This window comes from Oryctolagus cuniculus, chromosome 17, assembly GCF_051225735.1.
Source record: "Oryctolagus cuniculus isolate XC-2025 breed Fujian yellow rabbit chromosome 17, ASM5122573v1, whole genome shotgun sequence".
NCBI lineage: Eukaryota > Metazoa > Chordata > Mammalia > Lagomorpha > Leporidae > Oryctolagus > Oryctolagus cuniculus.
Genome location: NC_142883.1, coordinates 18538482 through 18555796, shown reverse-complemented (window position 1 = coordinate 18555796; position 17315 = coordinate 18538482). Strand labels below are relative to the sequence as shown.

General features: G+C 61.7%; 2 protein-coding genes across 10 annotated transcripts in view; both read left to right on the top strand.

The window, feature by feature from the left end:
• PLEKHM1 (pleckstrin homology and RUN domain containing M1) overlaps window positions 1-10450 on the top strand; it is a 52060-nt gene extending 41610 nt beyond the window's left edge. For 2 of the 5 annotated variants that reach the window (XM_002719439.6, XM_008271589.5), the window contains exons 9-12: window positions 2003-2196; window positions 6782-6845; window positions 7786-7943; window positions 8604-10450. In XM_002719439.6, coding sequence (XP_002719485.3) covers window positions 2003-2196; window positions 6782-6845; window positions 7786-7943; window positions 8604-8715 — 528 coding nt within the window. In that variant the 3' untranslated portion in view covers window positions 8716-10450. The other 3 variants (XR_016223579.1, XM_008271586.5, XM_008271588.5) reach the window with 3 other exon arrangements.
• A 1750-nt stretch (window positions 10451-12200) lies between these two features.
• Window positions 12201-17315, top strand: part of ARHGAP27 (Rho GTPase activating protein 27) — a 30552-nt gene continuing 25437 nt past the window's right edge. For 2 of the 5 annotated variants that reach the window (XM_008271592.5, XM_051825759.3), the window contains exons 1-2: window positions 12201-12407; window positions 14267-15122. In XM_008271592.5, coding sequence (XP_008269814.2) covers window positions 14472-15122 — 651 coding nt within the window. In that variant the 5' untranslated portion in view covers window positions 12201-12407; window positions 14267-14471. Of the gene's footprint in view, window positions 12408-12430; window positions 12694-13255; window positions 13388-14266; window positions 15123-17315 lie in introns of those variants that run through there. The other 3 variants (XM_089316941.1, XM_089316940.1, XM_051825762.3) reach the window with 3 other exon arrangements.

Genomic DNA, 17315 nt, shown 5'->3' with positions numbered 1-17315 from the left:
TGCAGAGAACCCCTTGCCCATAAAACTGTTCTCTCTAGGATCCTGATTGTGCTGGGAACCTCTCCTTAGTCATCATTGTAATCCGTGTGCCACTTCCTCTTTTCAGCTAGAAAATGACAATCTTTGTCTTGGCCTGAGAGCTGGAAGTACCCAGCTTCCTCTCTAGGTCGCTGACCCAAGAAATTGAGAGTGGCTGGCCTGCTTGTGCCAAGGCCCAGCTGGCACTTGGTAGGATGTCAGTGCAGGACTGGGCTTCTTCTTTGTCTGTGTCCTCCATGCCCACAGGATAAGAGCAGGCCCTGGGAGCCCAGGGCAGCTGTCAGTGCATGCTTGCTCCTGTGTCTTCTCATCTGAGCCTCACCCAGGCCCAAGGCTGAGTTAGGCAGATCTGGGCCAGAGCTGGAGGACAACGATTTGACGTAAGTCAGCAGGGGCGTTGCTGCTGGGCTGCCCCCAGGCTGGGATGCTGGCACCCTAGGGCTCTAGAATATCAGAAAAGAAGGGGCTGTCCTTTGCTGGGGGAGATAAGAGCTGGGAGACAGGGGCCAGAGACCTCTGCAGGCCCTGGCTACAGGCCCAGGTCTGCTGGGGGTCCAGTATGTCCTGTGACCTCAGGGCACACCTGGGCCACAGCAGGTACTCACATAGTGTGCAGGTCCTTTGCCAATAGCACACACAGATTGTCGCTTTTAATCTAAATTCAGAATCATCCCGTGAGATATGCGCTTTTATTTTCCCCATTTTACAGTTGAGGAAACAGTTGCAGAGTGTTAGGTTTCACAAGGTCATCGGGGAGGAAGTGGTGAGACAGGATTCGATCCAGGTCCGAATCCGGCTCCGCTGCTGCATGCACCTATCACGCAGCGAGGCCAGCACAGGAGAGGGCCTCACTGGTTAGCTGGGGCACGGTGTCTCCCGTAGCAGCGCAGCTCAGACCTGGGCTCTGCTATGCAGAAAGGTGGGTTGCTTAAGCCACTTTGCTTCTCTTCTCCGACTCCTTCTCCTCATCCCCTCTTCTCACTCTGTCCACCAAGAGTGGCTGTGAGGGTGAGGGGAGAAGTTGGCAGGGTCCCTAGCTTCGTGTCTGGCATCAGTAGCTGCTCAGTTACTGGCACTGGCACTGGGATCAGGGCCAAGGACAGCACCCTCAGCACCCTGTCTGCTAGGCGAAGCTGGAGTTGACCACTCAGTTCCACACAGAGACCTGGGGAGCGCTGGTTGCGGCGCTGATGGGAGCTGAGGGAGCTCGAGGAGACTTGCTAAGCTCCATCGCTCTGTGGCTTCCTGCGGCAGGAGCCGGCTGCAGACCAGTCATCTGGTTCCTGAGTCAGGACCCGGAGGGGCGGCCTGTTTCCTGCAGGCCAGAACGTGGGGGCCAGGAGAACAGGAAAGAGTTGAAGGGTCTGTGAATTCCAGCGGGAAAGGATTGTTAACCATGTTAGCCCCTTCCCTCTGAGCCTGGGCAGGAGGCGCCCTCAGTGGCGCCATCCAGGGAGTGTGGGTTTGGAAGTCGCATAAACCACATCCAAATCTTGACTGCACCATTTATGAGCTGTGTGACCGGGTCAAGTCCGTTCATCTCTCTAAATCTGCAGATTCTCCCTTCGGAGAGGGGCTGCATGGCAAGTGAGTGAGGAGGCAGTGCAGCGCCTGGCCCAGAAGTCTTGCCGGATGGCGGCTGTTGTCCTTTTTTTTTGAAAGTCAAGAGTTACAGAGAAAGAGAAAGAGACAGAGATCTTCAGTCTGCTGATTCATTCCTCAAATGGCTGCAACAGCCAGGTCTGGGCCACTCCAAAGCCAGGAGCTTCTTCCAGGTCTCCCACATGGGTGGCAAGGGCCTAAGCACTTGGGCCATCTTCTGCAACTTTCCCAGACCTTTAGCAGGGACATGAACCAGCACGCATATGGGATGCCAGCAGTGCAGACCATGGCTTACCTGCTACACCACAGTGCCAGCTCCAAATGCTCTCCTTTTCCACCCTGACCCCGGTGATGCTCGCAGGTCTGCCGGCAGGCCCTGAAGTTCCTGATGCAGATCCGGGCCCAGCCCCTCATCAACCTGCAGCTGGTGAATGCCTCGCTGTACGAGCATGTGGAGCGGATGCACCTCATCGGCAGGAGCCGGGAGCAGCTGAAGCTTCTAGGGGATTACCTGGGCCTGTGCCGGAGCGGCGCCCTGAAGGAGCTGAGCAAGAGGTGCGAACCTGCTCCCCACGCGTGCACTCGCACAGGGCCTGCCCCTGGGCAGCCTGCGCGCCTGTGGGAACCGCCAGGGCCGGGGCAGAGGTCTTCCCGCTGGGCTTGAGAAATTGCTGCAGCCTTTGGGGGTGCTTTTCCTTCTTGTGTTCACTCATTCAAACATTTATTGAGAACGTACTAAGTGCAGGAATGGAGCAGGTGTGTGGGATACAGCACTGAACAAGGCAGACAGGGTCCTACCCTCTTGGAAGCTTCCAGTCTGACAGGAAAGATCGTGAGTAAGCCAACAACTCCATCCGGGAAGTGAGGGCTGGAGAGAGGCAGGACATCTCCCACACGTTAGAGGAGGGCGAACTGGGGACCACGTCTCCAGAAAGTGACTCCGAAGGTGAGTCCTGATAAGTAAGTAGGAGTCAGAAAGGGGAAGGAGGGGGAAGAGTGTTCAGACAGAAGGAACGGCGCGTGCAGGCCATGAAGGAAGGCGTCCTGCACACAAAGAACAGGGAGGCCTCGGGCCGGCGGGCAGTGGGCAGTGCGGCGAGAGGCATGCTAGGCCAGACGATGAGGCCTGCGTTCCTGTCTTCTCCCTGCCTGGCCAGTCCTCTGACCCCGCTGCTTCCTGTCCACACGGCCTCCCTCCCGAGAGTCTCCGACACTTGCGAGATTGGACAGGACCCTCACAGTGCCCTTCAGGAAGCTGCTCTGTACCCAGGCCTGGGTGCTCAGGGATGGGAGGTGACGTTAGCCTCAGCGTGGACCTCGACGCTCTCTTAGCTCATGGGTCACAGGCCAGGCTGCAGCCTTCTGAGAGGCTGTGCTGTCCTGGGGCCCTCGGGGGAGAAGCTGGTGCCTGCTGCCCCGCGTGGGTTTTTGGGGACTTAGAGTAACTTACAAGCCCCTCCAGGTTCCTTCCTCTGACCTCCCCTTCCCCGATGGCTGGCACAGAGAGCACCTGACTTTTTTTTTTTACATCTTCTCCATATTAGCTCAGTTCTCCCAGAGCCCCTCTGTGCTACTCCTAGAGCCAGGGTGTGCCTGGCAGTTTCCCTGTGGCTCTCCAGGAAGGGGGGTGGTGCTACAGGGAGCTTCTGCTAGGCAAAGGGGGAGACTGGGTCCTCACAGCCCCACAGGGCTGCCACCTGAGCCCTGTCTCCTCTGCAGGGCTGGGAGATCAGAAACCCTCTGGGCCCCTGAGAGGCTCTGCCAGCTGATCATTAGCTGGGACTCGGTCTCCTGACTCCTTCCCGTTCTCTGAGATTCCCAAGCCAGGGCTCCAGAAACCTGCCCTCCTGCTCCTGTCCAGGGCAGTGCCATTTCTGGGATCCCCTGGAGCCTCACACTCTCCCTGGCACCTGCAAAGACCAGAAGCCTCCGGGGGGTTCCGGGTGTTGGCCGCACTCCTGCTGCCCACCCTGCTGAGGTGGCTTCTCCAGTAGCCTCACTGGCAGCCTGTGCTGGGCACCTGTGGCAGCCCATCTCCTGCCAGGCGCTGCTGTGCCGTCTGTGGGCAGCGGCAGTGTATAGCACTGTACGTCCGGCCTGCGAGAGAACCCCCACGCCTGGAGGTCCCACAGCAGAGGCAGCACAGGGCAGGGGAAAGAATACGGGAGCAGCCCTGCCCAGCAGAGACCTGCTGTGAGAACAAGGAAGTTGCTTTGCTTGTTCCCCATCTGTAACATGGGCCAGTGTTCCCTGTGCTTTCCTGACCTTCCAGGGTGGCGGTGAGAGCTGCCTGAGGGGCCCACAGATGGCCACAGATGGGCAGAGGACCCAGGGTCAGCTGTGTGCCCTGAAGGGCCTGGGAGCTGCTCCAAATCTCAGAGGCCGGGGCTCTGTGAGCCAGTGGAGCTCCCAGGGGAGCTGGCTGCTGAGCTGAGGGTTGGCAGCGTTTTCTTTAGCACCTTTCTTCTATACAAAGGGGAATTTATAAAGGAAATTTCCCTCTGTGGACACAACACATGGAAACAGTTGTCCCATACCAGTAGTATCCCCTACATGAGGGACTTCACAATTTCAAAAATAATTTTCTTTTAGTGTAACAGAATTTTGTTTAAGATTTATTTGTTTATTTTGAAAGTCAGAGTTAGATCTTCCATCTGTTGGTTCACTCCCCAAATGGCTGCTAGGCCAGGCCGAAGCCAGGAACTTCTTCCACGTTTCCCACGTGGGTGCGGGGGACCAAGCGCTTGAGCCATCTTCCATTGCTTTTCTCTGGCCATTAGCAGGGAGCTGGATTGGAAGTGGAGCAGCTGGGACAGGAACCAGCCCCCCATTTGTCACAAACTTTTCGCGATGCCCTCATGTATTAGACTGAGGTTTAGGAAGACAACTAGAGAAGAAGGGGCATGGGGAGGCTGATTTTCCTGGCTAAGGGACCCGTGGTGGGAAGTGACCCGAGAGGCTCCGGGCTGCTGGCTCCGGGTACAACAGCCAGGCCTTGGAACTCTTATCTGCCATACTGAAGACTCCTAAAGTTCATCTGGCTCCAGGGAGGCGCTGTTGAAGGTTCTGAGCATGAAACTGGCGCGGTTTGAGTAGCAGCTTAGAAAAGGCCTCTCCCGTAGCCGTGGTGGGCAGAGCACCAGCCAGGCAGCTGGTGGAGCATTAACCCAGGTGCTGGGGAAGCCACGCCCCAGGGCAGGTCCCGAGAGGAAGAGGGGGGAGGACACGTGGGCAGGTCATGGGGTAGGGATGAGGTTGCAGAGGAGACCTCTGCAAGTGCCAGCAGCCTGGCTGGGTCTTCAAGAGAGGCCTCCAGCCTTAGGAAGGACCACACAGCGCTGCCCACGGCCATGTCCCCGCCAGGCCTGGGGTACTGCTGCTGATGGCTGGGGAGAGGAGAAGACGGGTAGCACTCTGCCGCCCACCAACACACATCTCACCTATCTCCCGGCCCTGGCCTGGCCCACCCCATTGGTGTCTGTGACGAGACTTAAGATGCAGCCTCCTCCTCTGCCTTCCACTGGCTCCCAAAAAGCCCCAAGGTTCCTCTGGTCCCTCCCCAGACAGGACAGACGTCTTCTCCTTTGGTGAATGGAGAAACTGAGGCCCCAGGGCTCATGCATTCTCCTGTGGGCCAGGATAAGGTCCCTCTCCCTTCTGCTTTAACTGAGTATTACAGAGAAACCAGTTACAAGGCCTTGCCTTGGGTGTAATGGGTGCAGGGAACAATGACTTATGGGGAAGGCCCTGGCCTAGCTCACGGGCTTCACCCCTGCGCCTAGAGGGCAGAAAACAGCCAGGACTCCATCCAGGTGAGCCCCGCCCTTCCTGCCAGCTCGGGGCCAGCCTGCGTGCTGCCAACCTCTCCCCGCCCCCAGCATGTTTTCCTGGTGAGAAATGACAGCTTCCTGTTCTCATAAAGCTGCAAGTTTCCTGGGGTAACCAGCATGGTAAACTGAGTTGCCAGTCAGCAACGTGCTCAACCCACAAAGTACAGAGTGGCCTGCCGAGCTGCTTGGTGGGATTCATCATCTCCACCCCAGCTTGGGCTCCCCCTGGACCACAAGTAAGGCCATTGAGTCAGGCATGGTCAAGCCCACATTCCAGCTATCCCTCAGCTCAAACCCTAAAGGCCCAGCCCCATCCTGCCCCTAGATGTCTGGGATATGCTGGGACAGGTCCCCAAGCTTCAGTGTCCCTGGCTCTGATCCCTCCTGCCGTCCGCATTCCATAAACACGCACACACACACACACAAGCTTGGCCAAGCATGGTGTGGTGGCAGGGGACTTCATGCAGGTGTTTCCTCTGCAGCCCCAGGGACATGACTCATGGGATCCCTGCCATCCACGCGGCAGAAACAGCAGAGCCCTCGTTCTCCCCATTCTGTTGTGCTTAGGGCCCAGTTCTTCTGTAGCAACAAAACCAGATACTTGAGTGCTTGTCCCTTGGCTGGACCGGCGGCTGCAGGAGGCCAGCAGCCGTGTCTGCACTTTCTGTTCCCAGCACTGTTCCTGCTATGTAGTGGTGGCGATAATTGCAACAGCCAGCATCCACAGGGGTTCAGAGAGGTGGGTAAGGACGCGGGCTATGAGGCCAGACTCGTGCGTTCACACTCAGCTCTGTCTTTCCAGCTACGTGACTTCAGGCAGGTTGTTTAGCTTCTCTGTGTTTCCTTTGCTTCTCAGGTCAGGGATGAAGTTAGGACTGGCCTCACAGGTTTATGGTGGCGGTTAAATGAATGGATACTAGGAAACCTTTAGTCCAGTTCCTGGCACCTAGGGTTCACTTTCCTCCTCCTCATTGTTGTCAGCGATGTGTTTACTGTGTGCTGGGCGCCGTACCAAGTGCTTCAAAGTATTTAATCCTCAGAACAACTCCTTTTGTCAGGGGAGGAAACCTAAAGTTCAGAGAGGTTAAGTAACTGCCCAGGGTCCCACCAGCGGGTTGGTTACCTGGAAGACCAGGTCCCAAGCCCAGGCAGGCCACTTTGTGCCCTTGGCCACTGCCCTGCCCAGGCAGGAGGTATTTACGCCTGGTTAGAGGTGCTGAGAGAATGAAAACAAACAGCACAGGTTTTCCCAGTGCTTGGAAGCCCTTCTAAGGAAACTCATGGTTTGTTTGTTTGTTTGTATTTCAAAGACTCAGCCACAGGAATTACCTCTTAGAGTCTCCTCACAAGTTCAGTGTCGCTGACCTCCAGCAGGTAAGGAAGCCACGCTCCCTGAGATCTCTGTGCAGGGCTGGAAGTGGAGATGGGAGAGGGGGTGCCTGCAGCCGTCTGCAGCCCCTCCGTACCCCAGGACTTGCTGGTACTGAGCCCCCAGCCCCCCTAGAATAAGCAGGGACACCAGCAAATGCCGAGTCACAAGCGAGGAGCTGCGCGCTCTTCCTTAAAGGAGGGAAGTGGATGTGGGCCTTGTAGGGAAGTCCCGTAACCCCAGGGGCCTGGGCGCTGGCCCGGGACGCTCCTGCCACGTGGGGACTCGGCACGGTTGCCTCCAAGGCCTGGGCTGCACTCGCCCCCCGCAGATCGCAGAGGGCGGGTAGGAAGGGTTCCTCCAGGGCTGATCGAGCTCGCCAGATCGCAGAGGGCAGGCGTGAAGGGTTCCTCCAGGGCTGATGGAGCTCGCCCCGCAGATCGCAGGGGCGGGTGTGAGGGGTTCCTCCAGGGCTGATGGAGCTTGCCCCGCAGATCTCAGAGGGCGGGTGTGAGGGGTTCCTCCAGGGCTGATGGAGCTCGCCCCGCAGATCGCAGGGGCGGGTATGAGGGGTTCCTCCAGGGCTGATGGAGCTCGCCCCGCAGATCGCAGGGGCGGGTATGAGGGGTTCCTCCAGGGCTGATGGAGCTCGCCCCGCAGATCGCAGGGGCGGGTATGAGGGGTTCCTCCAGGGCTGATGGAGTTCGCCCCGCAGATCGCAGGGGCGGGTATGAGGGGTTCCTCCAGGGCTGATTGAGTTCGCCCCGCAGATCGCAGAGGGCGGGTATGAGGGGTTCCTCCAGGGCTGATCGAGTTCGCCCCGCAGATCGCAGGGGCGGGTATGAGGGGTTCCTCCAGGGCTGATCGAGTTTGCCTGCCCCGCAGGTCTCAGAGGGCGGGTGTGAGGGGTTCCTCCAGGGCTGATGGAGTTCGCCCGCCCCGCAGATCGCAGAGGGCGGGTATGAAGGGTTCCTCCAGGCGCTGATCGAGTTCGCCTCCCAGCACGTCTACCACTGCGACCTGTGCACCCAGCGCGGCTTCATCTGCCAGATCTGCCACCACCACGACATCATCTTCCCCTTTGAGTTTGACACCACAGTCAGGTATGCGGGACAGCCAGACAGCTGCCTCCCAACCCCGCCTTGCCCCACACCCACACTGAGTGCCCACCCTGTGCTGGTGACCAGGGCTGGCAAGGTCGCCTAGAGCAGCCCACACCCTGGACTCACAGGACTCTGCTGCTGTGGCCACATCGGTGGCCCGGGTGGCTGTGGGCTCTCTGAGCTGGCCTCACTGGGCCTCGTCTCCAAATGGCTTGCACAGTTGGAGGAGTGACCACCCTAGAGCGACGGCTCAAGGCCTGGCCAAAGCGGGTACCAGGTGGGTGGTGCCTGCCACTGGGCTGCTGTAGTGATTGCTAGTAGAGGCCTCTCGAACCTGCCTTCAGCCCACATGGTTGCCGGAGACTGAGAATGGGAGCTTTAATTCTCAGGGGGTAGCTCCTGGCTAGGGTTCAGCCCTGAATGGGCCTTTCAGATGTGGAGTACTCGGGGTGAAGCCCAAGCAGCATTTATAGAAGCTGAAAGGACAGAGAATCCTGTTGCGTGTCGTACGCTTGGGGGTGAGCGTTGTCTGAAGACGCTTCGGCGCCAGGATGAGCAGAGCTGTGCATTTGCACAGGTGTGCTGTGCAGTAGGGCACAGCCTCGGCCAGGGAGTCTCCGGCCCGACCAGCACACGCAGAGCCGGCTGCTCTCTCCCTAGGTGTACCGAGTGCAAGACCGTCTTCCACCAGAGCTGCCAGGACGTGGTGAAGAAGGGCTGCCCCCGCTGTGCCCGCCGGCGCAAGTACCAGGAGCAGAGCGCCCTCGCCTGACCCTGTCCTGATGAGCAGCCCTAGAGGCTGGAGGCAGGGTGCAGCCCCACCATCCCCGCCGGGTTTGCCACCAGCCCTCTGGGTCTCACCGGTGTCCCAGCTGCCTGCCCTTGTCAGGAAGCCCCCGTGATGCCCGTGGCTTCCCACCACCTCTCTGCTCCAAGAGGCAGGGACGCAGCAGACGCCCATGCCCAGGGAGGACGGGCCTTCATTCACCAGGCCCTGGCTTGCCCAGGTCCCAGCACCTCCAGCAGGGCTGTGCACACACTGGGGGACGTTTTCATGCCACATTCCTGATTAAAAGGTCTAGTTTTGTAAGGTGGCTTTTTCCCCTTCATATTTCAACAGAAAATATTTTTTTATTCTTGACCCTACACAAGTCATCCAAGAAATGCAGGCATGCTTACCCTGAGCAAACGTGCCAGGGCCGCTTAGGCCTGGCCTGAAGGCGGGCTGGGGGCTGGCAGGAGGCCACTGCCAGGCAGTGCCTGTTGGCTGCACTGGGTGCTTTGCCTTCACCCTCGCCTGTGTTCAGCCAGCAGCTTGGGTCCTTGTGCCAAACTCCTGCCTTGCAGAACAGGCAGCCCTGATGACCGCCTCCTTCCTCTCCCTGCCCCTTGGCTTGTCGCCTGAAAAACCCAGCCCCTCCTTTGTGTCCAGTCCCCCTGGATCTTCTCTAACCCGGGGATTTGGCCTCTGCGCAGGAAGGGAAAACGACTCAAAACCAGCACTGGCAGCACTTTGGCCCTCCTTGATTCAGAGAAGGGTATCACCCTGCCCACCCCGTCCCTAGGCCTTCTCACTCCTACACGGCAGTGCGCTACCTCAGGCGGGATCTCAGGCCACCCCCCTGCCTGCCTGACCCTTGCTGGGGCAGGCCTGACACGGTAGAGAAGTAGCCTCATCCTCCCCCTGTGTGATGTGTGGGGGCAGCCTCAGCCTCGTCTCACAGAGCCATGGATTCACACACTGCCAGAGCTGGACGATGCCCCTGGGGAACAAACGCCCTGTGAGGGGGTGTTGGGGTGGGGCTGGGAGCCTGGGATTGTTTTCAAACTGATGTTCAGACCCTTGCGGTGTGGGGGAAGTGTGCATGTGGTCCCTCTGCTGCCTTCCCCGCCTGTCCTGGCCTGGGCAGGTCCCTCAGCCCCGGAGGCCCCGGGTGAGCTCTGCCTGCCCCCGTCAGGAGGTTCAGCTGCTGAGTCACCCGCCAATCCCGGAGCTGGGTGAGTGTGAGCGGAGCAGAGGAGGCAGTGCAGGGGCTGCCGCAGCTTCTCCGCTCCCTCCCCAGTGGTATGTGCCCATGCCTCCCCAGGAAATCAGTCCTGTCCCCTCCACACCCTGATCAGAGCCATCGCTGCTCCAGGTCCCTGCGTGGGCAAGGCCCTGGCCTGGGGTGGGCCTTGGGTCTGGGGCTACATTCCAGGAGGCAGCAGAAGTGAAGCCTCCCACTCCCACCCCCACTTCTGGAGTATGAGCAGCAGAACGCCCCCCCCCCCCCCCCCCCGCCCAAGAGCTTCTGACGCTGTCAGATGAGCTGACTCCTCCCCCTCCCCCTCGCCTCCAGTGGAAAGCTGATGTGCGCCTCAGTGGTGCCCACACTGTTTTAAAAATGGGATTGTAGGCAATAAGCTGTTTCTGAGGAGTGGGGCTCTGGCCCTGAGAAGTGCTTTTCTGTCTATTAAAGGAACAATGATTTTGGAATGATTTTGCAGTAAAGAGCTGATCTTTCTAATTGCTGGTCTGACTTCTGAATCCTAACCTTGCCGCTGATGACAGAAAGGCCCCTTGCCATCTGCTGCCATCCAGTGGCACCCAGTTAGTCCCTGGGCACAGGGAGGGCTCAGTGACAGACACTTGGCTGTCAAGGGACCTGGGTGCCAGCAGTGATCAGGGAGAAGAGGTGAGAACGCACAGCGTTTGGTCTGCACCCACTGTTGCCACTCTGGGTCACAGGCTCTGGGTAGAGTTACATACACTCAGACAAGGGGCTCCCAAAACTACATGGAAAATTCATATCTTTCAATTCCATTTGTCCGCCTAGTTTTTGAAGCCCCCTCCTACATAACAACTGAAGCTGATGCCACCACAGCTCCTCTTCCTGCTCTGTATTGGCAAAGGGCAGACCCCCGACGCTGAACTGCGTGCGACCTCAGGAATGGAAGATGTCCAGGGAGGGCGGGGTTCAGGGGCTGGGGCTCAGACTGCCCTGTATTTGGCTGCTGGCCTTCCTCAGAAGTTCCAGATCTTGCCCAGGGGCCCCCTGCCAGGGGAAGCTCACCCCAATTCATTTTAACAACAAAAGGAAAAAACATCTCAGGGGAATCAAGTTACAGGAAAGTGAGATGGAAAAAACCAACATTCTCTGCCCATCTATGAGCCCCAGCTTCCCCCAGGGGGAGTGGGTGGTAGGTCCCGAGGAAAGATGAGGAACCCGGGGAGGCTGGTCCAGTAGAGGGCCAAGGGCACCGGACCTGGTGCCGCCCTGCCTTTAGGCACAGTGACTCTGGGGACACTCACTAGTTTCCCTCCTCCCCTTTGCCTGAAGGAGGCCAGGAGTTGGGTGGGTAGATCCTAGGCCAGTCCCAAGGAGCTCAGGTCATAGTAAAGGCATGTGCTCAGTGCCTCCCATTCAAACTTCCCAACAATCTTACGAAGTAGCCGCCGCCATCCCCAGTTCACAGGAAAGAAAACAGGTGCAGGGCTAAGGTGGAACTCCAAGGTCTAAATGCCAGCAAGTGGCAGAGTTGGACATCAGGCCAGCCTGACACCAGGCGAGGACCATAGCCACTGCCAGCCTCTGCTGCCTTGCCTGGCCTGCTGGCTAGGGAAGGGCTCCAGAGGAGGAGGTGGGGGAGGGTTTGCCCTGTCACAATCTCTTAGCAAGCCAGGGGCTCTGCTGAATTCTAGAGAATTCCAAGAATCACCCAGGCCTCGGACACACTTGGTTACCCAGCACAGTGTGTCACCGTGTGGGCAACACCTAGCAAAAGTAAGAGTTCAAGAAAGTGTGGTGAGATTGAGGCTCCAACTGAAGCCTCAACTCTGATGAGGTGGGGTCTGGAGGGGCCAAGGCCTGGGTGGGAGCCCCATGGGTCTGTCCCATTAGTGGCTGAAACAGCCACTTCCCGCACAGCTGTTCCTTGTGGGGCCTGAGAGCAGGGGATCCAGTGAGGCTGGGCTTGTCCAAGTCTGGAGTGAGCCAGAGTCAAGTCCAGGAGGACAGGGCAGCCTTCCCCAGAGAGGCAGAACCAACTTCCCCCACAGGGTCCAGGAGCAGGTGGGGACAGTGCCAGAGGAATCTGGCCAGAAGTAGGTGGGGGAGACTCCTGCCCCCTCATGCCAACACCCTGGCCTTGCTGCCTCCTCCTCCCTGGAGACACCCAAGTGTGGCCCTGGAGCCTGAGAGCTGTGGAGAGGAGAGGGTGGCGTCTTTGCTCCTGGGGCGCTGGGCTGGGCCAGAGGGGACAGGAAGCAAGGACACCGGGGATTGTCTCTCGCAACCGCAGCCCAGCCCCAGCCCGGGAGGAAGTTGTGCCGGGCGCTCTCCGCCGGTGCCTCCCTCGCTATATTGTTCAACAGGAAACACGGCAGTGCGGGAGCCTGGCGGTCGAGGAGAGAGCGCCGAACTGCGGGCCCACGCGCGCCTGCCGGGGCAAGTGGAAGCGAGGCCAACGAGCGGACGCCCCGAGGTGCCAGGGCCGCCAGGGCCGGGCGGGGGGCGCTGAACCGAGGGGGAAGGGTGCCGCAGGTGGCTGGTCCTGTCCGGGAGCTCCGCGAGCCGCCTCCCTTTTCCAGCGCGCTGGGGCGGATGCGCAGGGCGGGCCGGATCCCTCTGGGGAGGAGGGGAAGGCAACGAGCCGCCCGCCGTCCGGGAGCGGAGGGGACAAGGCCCAGGTCTCCAGCGCCGTCCCAGGCATGGGCGCCGCTGTAGCTCGAGCAGCCCGGGCAGTCGACTCAGGCCACCTCCTGGCTACGGTGCGTTCTCGCGTTCCAGGAATCCGCCTTGCTTTCCCACCGCTCCCTTTACCCCTCGCTTCCCCGGGGAGGGGAGCCGGGAGCCAAGAACTGCGCTCCAGCGGGCGTCCCTGCCGTGGGAATGCCGGGTGCATCGGGGCAGCGCCGGGACAGGGCCTGGCGGGGGCAGAGGGCCCAGGGCGCGCAGTGCTGGCAGCCGGGCTGCAAAGGTTTGGTAGTTAGGGATTCGGGGCGCAGATGGCCTTGCTCAAATGACAAAGCCCGGTGGGGCAACCAGCTTCGGAGCTAGGCATTCCCAGGGCCCGCACCCACAGCGCGCAGGGGTCCGGGACAACTAGTCCCGCAGAGGGCGGGGGAGGGAGGCGGGCCGGGGGCGGGATCCTACCCTGCCTGCGCTCCGCTCGCGACCGCCGGCGCCCCTTCCCCAGAGCTTCCCTAGCTCTGGGCCCCGTCCCCAGTGGAGTCCCTGGCACAGGCACTGGTGCTCCTTCCCACCCCTGCTGCACTGGGCACTGGGGAACAGCGCTCCTGAGCCAGCTTCTCCGTCTGCTGCTCTGGCCAGCTCCTGCTCGGTGCAGTTTCTCCGGCCTAGCCCTTGGAATCCCCTCCCGGGAGATGGTGGAGCGCTAACCCGCAGCCAGCCGCCGGCTCCGCCCAGCCAGCCCGTGCGCTCCGCGAGGCCAGGTCGGCCCACGTGAGTGCCCGGCTGGGCTGCAGGGGAAGGCGGAGGGAGGGAGGGGGGCCTCCCTCCCGGAGGTGGCTGACCCTGCTCTGAGCGGCTCACTGACCCCGCCTCCAAGACCTAGGGTGTGTGTGCCTCAGTTTACACTCCTTCCCCTACTGAGGCCCACTGAGAAAGCAGAGGAGCCCCCCCCCCCAGTCAGATCCTGTCCCCAGGGTCCTGCAACCTCAGCAGGGCAGGAGAGGGGGCAGTGAATGAGGACTGGAGGGAGGCACAGGCAGGCGCTGCCCCGACCTAACAGGAGCCAGGCTGAGCCGGCAGTGGGGGTGGGGACGTGGGGCCGCTGCAGGGGGCACCGCAGGGGCAGTCACTACCACAAAGTGCATTGCCTAGGGGCCACTCTCACGGGCAGGTGGGCAAGCTGCGAGGGTCCAGCCTCTCTCCGGAGGCGGCGACGGAGCCGAAGATCAGGGGGCGGTGCGAGTAGGGCTCTTGGGCCAGGTCTGCGGCGAAGCCACTGGGAATGTAGGAGAAACCGAGAAAACCGGTTCCCCAGCCTTGGCAGTCGAGATGCCCACGCCTGAGCAGGGACGGGACAGCCCCAGGGTAGAGCACCTCGGGGTCCCTCCCAGAGCCAGCGCCCCATCCCTGACCCCGCGGGCCCGGGGCGCTGCCAAGTCTCCCTCGCAGCGGGCTGGGGCGTCGGGAGAGCGCAGGAGAGGCGGAGCTGGCGAGCGGCGGGAAATGGGCTGTTCTTCCCACTTCGCTGATGGGGACACTGCGGCTCGGTCCACTTCTAGGCAGATGCGGTGCAGACCTCGCAGCGGGCAATCGCCCCGGTCAAACAAGGTTTCTCGGGCAGTAAAGAGCCGCCCCCCCTCCCCAATGCAGGCGCGGTTGGAATGCCGTCGGAGAGCCCAAGATGATTTTATGCAAGTCCCCATTTCAGCTACAGGAAAACTGAGGCCTGAACGCGCACGGCGAGTGCGGGATCGAGACTGGCGCCCGAGTCCTGGTCCCGCAGTGCGGCGCCCTTCCCGCTCCTGGCCCCTGCGCTCCGCATCCTTGCTACCTGCAGGGAAACGCCGCGGCCCCGATGGCGGCAGACGTCGAGGGGGACGTGTACGTGCTGGTGGAGCACCCCTTCGAGTACACCGGCAAAGACGGGCGCCGCGTCGCCATCCAGCCCCTCGAGCGCTACAGGCTGCTGCGCCGCAGCACCGAGCACTGGTGGCACGTGCGGCGCGAGCCCGGCGGCCGCCCCTTCTACCTGCCCGCGCAGTACGTGCGCGAGCTGCCGGCGCTCGGCGACCCTGCCTCGGCCGCGCCTCCACCCACGCTGCTGCACCCAGGCCCCTCAGCGCCGGAGCCGCTGACCTACGACTACCGGTTCGTGAGCGCGCCCTCGCCCGACGGCTGCCCCGCCAAGCCCCGAGGGCGCGCCAGCTCTCTGTGCGGCCCGGCGCGGCGCGGCGCGGCGGCGAAGCGCAGCCACCCGGCGCCCGGCCTGCCCGCCAGCCTGTACCTGCGACCCGCGGCGCCCGTGCGCCCAGCGCAGTCCCTGGACGACCTGGCGCGCACCGCCGCGCCCCCTGCCGGCCTCCTCGGGAGCGCGGGCCGCTCCAAGGCCTGCAGTGTGGCGGGCTCCTGGGTGTGCCCGCGGCCGCTGGCGCGCAGCGACTCGGAGAACATCTACGAGGCCATCCCGGACTTGCGCGGCGCACCGCGGGCGGAGAGCCCGACGCAGGTAGGCTGCCCGGAGCGGGAGGCGGGCACGCGAGGTGTGTGTTGGGGGGGGGGGGTCCGCTGGCCCTGGCCCAGCTCACTTTCCAGAGGCTCCCGTAGCTCAGGAGGTGGCAAGCTAGAACCGGTGAATGACCTTGATTTAGCTCGCTTGGCGGGGATGCCCTCGTTCTGCCGCAGAAATGCTAATGAGCTTGTTGGCAGGGTGCCGCCCCCGTAACGTTCTGTAACCTGCGGCAGGTGTGACCCCGCGTGACCCTCCAGAAGCCCTGAAACCCCGGAGGACGCGGCCTGCGCTCCTCCCGGGAGCTGGGGCCCGCGGAGCTGTAGGACGTGGAGGTCGCGCGTCGCCTCCCTTTTTGTCTGCTCCCAGCATTTCGGTTCCTTCTTCCGTCAACTCGAGATGAGTTGGCCTCAGAAAGAAGCCCAGCGAGACGAGGACTTTCTTCTCCTTTCTCTTCCGAATGCGGTTGTGTTGACTTGGGGGCTGGAATGCAGGGCGCGTTTGAATAGCACTTTCACATCCCCAGGGTGCTCCGGAGAGCACGAGCCCCCGGAGTTCAGGAGCAGTTCCCGGCGGCGGGGCAGCCCCGGCCCGCGTCGGCCGCCAGCCCTGTGCCGTCGGCCCCGCCGCCTCTCTCTCCGCTGCTGGGGAGCCTCCGTTTATTTCTCTCTGTACCCGGTGTGATCCCCGTAAGCACGCATGCCAGCCACGGGCCGGGGCTGAGCCAGGGGTGCGCAAACCCAGCCGCCCCCACTTCTCCCTCAAGTGCGGAGTCTGGGGTTTGAAGCCACAGAGACTCGAGTTGGACTCCGCTGGGTCCCCAAGTGTGACCACAATAGCAAAGGACTAGGGTTGTAGAGGGAGCGTGTAGGAGAGGAGGCGTGGACTGCTGGGCACGGAGCCCGCGGCGCACCGAGACTGGCCCTGGCCCCTCTGCGTCCCTCGGCCCCAGCGTGCGCCGCTGCCCTCGGGCGTCTGCGCGGCAGCCCGCCCCCTCGTGGCCAGAGCGGAGAACCGCACCTGGGGGCGGGGACCGCGACGGGGCCGGTCCCTGTGTCCCCAGCAGCACACCTCCTGACGCCTCCACCCTCTGTGTCCTGGTCACTGTGGGAGTGTGTCTGCCCTTCTCGGAGGCGAGCTCCGCCGCGGATGGCCCCGCAAGCGTGCGCACAGAGAATGTAGAGGAGGGGCGAGGCGCGGCAGCCCCTTACCCAGGAGCCAAGGCTCTGCGGGTCTGCCCAAGGGCCACCACCCTAGGTCCAGGCAGGAAGGAGCCCCCTGTCCCCGCGTGTCGCTGCTACCAGAGTCGCTGCCGGTCGTACCTATGCCCCTCCCCCCTGCAGGTGCTGCAGCTTCCCTGCTGGCTGCGGTGTGAGGAGGGTGGGGCACAGAGCAGGCTCTGGAGCCCTGGGTATTGGCCCCACTTAGCAGCTCTGTGCCCTCCTGGTATAGCAATGCCACCCCCACCCTCACTCCTCACCCCTTGTGGTCACAGTTTCTTTGGTGGCAGCTCTGGGTCTCCCTGACTCCAGGTCCCCAGCAGCTTCCCTGGGTGGGGAATTGGCTCTCCCCTGGGAAAGACCCCACCCTGCTCTCAGCCCTGGGGAAGCAGCTTCCTGTCTCCCTCCCTCGGTCATTGCATTGACTGCATTGACTGAACACCTGCCAAGCCCCAGGTAAGCTTTCAGGTCTGGAGGTGACCAAGGCACAGCCATGGCCCTGGAACCCGCCCTCAGGAGCAGGAAGCGGGCCAGAGGGGACAGATGAGCTGTCCTCAGGGTGTGAGGGCACAGGCCAGGTGTGGAAAGCCGTGTGTCTTTGGGGCCTCGCAGCAGAGCATGGAGTTGGAGTGGGTGGTGCCCAGCCGGGCCCTGGCAAGGAATTTGGACTTTATCCTGAATTCTTGGAAGGCTCTCAGCGGAGAAGGGCGTGGAATTGAGCAGAGAACCCCGGGCCAGGGCTGCAGGAGTGGCCAAGACTTCTGTAGTCCTCTGGGGTTGGTGGGCTGGGGGTGGGGGGAAGGAAGTCGGGCTGAGGTCCAGCTTCCTGGTTTGTACTCACAGGCAGACAGCGGGGAGGGGTGGGGGGAGGAAAGATGGGGCTCCCTGGATTGAGGTGACAAAAGGAGGAAAGGAGGCGCCCGGGAGGAAGTGACAGCCAAGGAACATGGCGGAAAAGCAGGACAGCACTGGC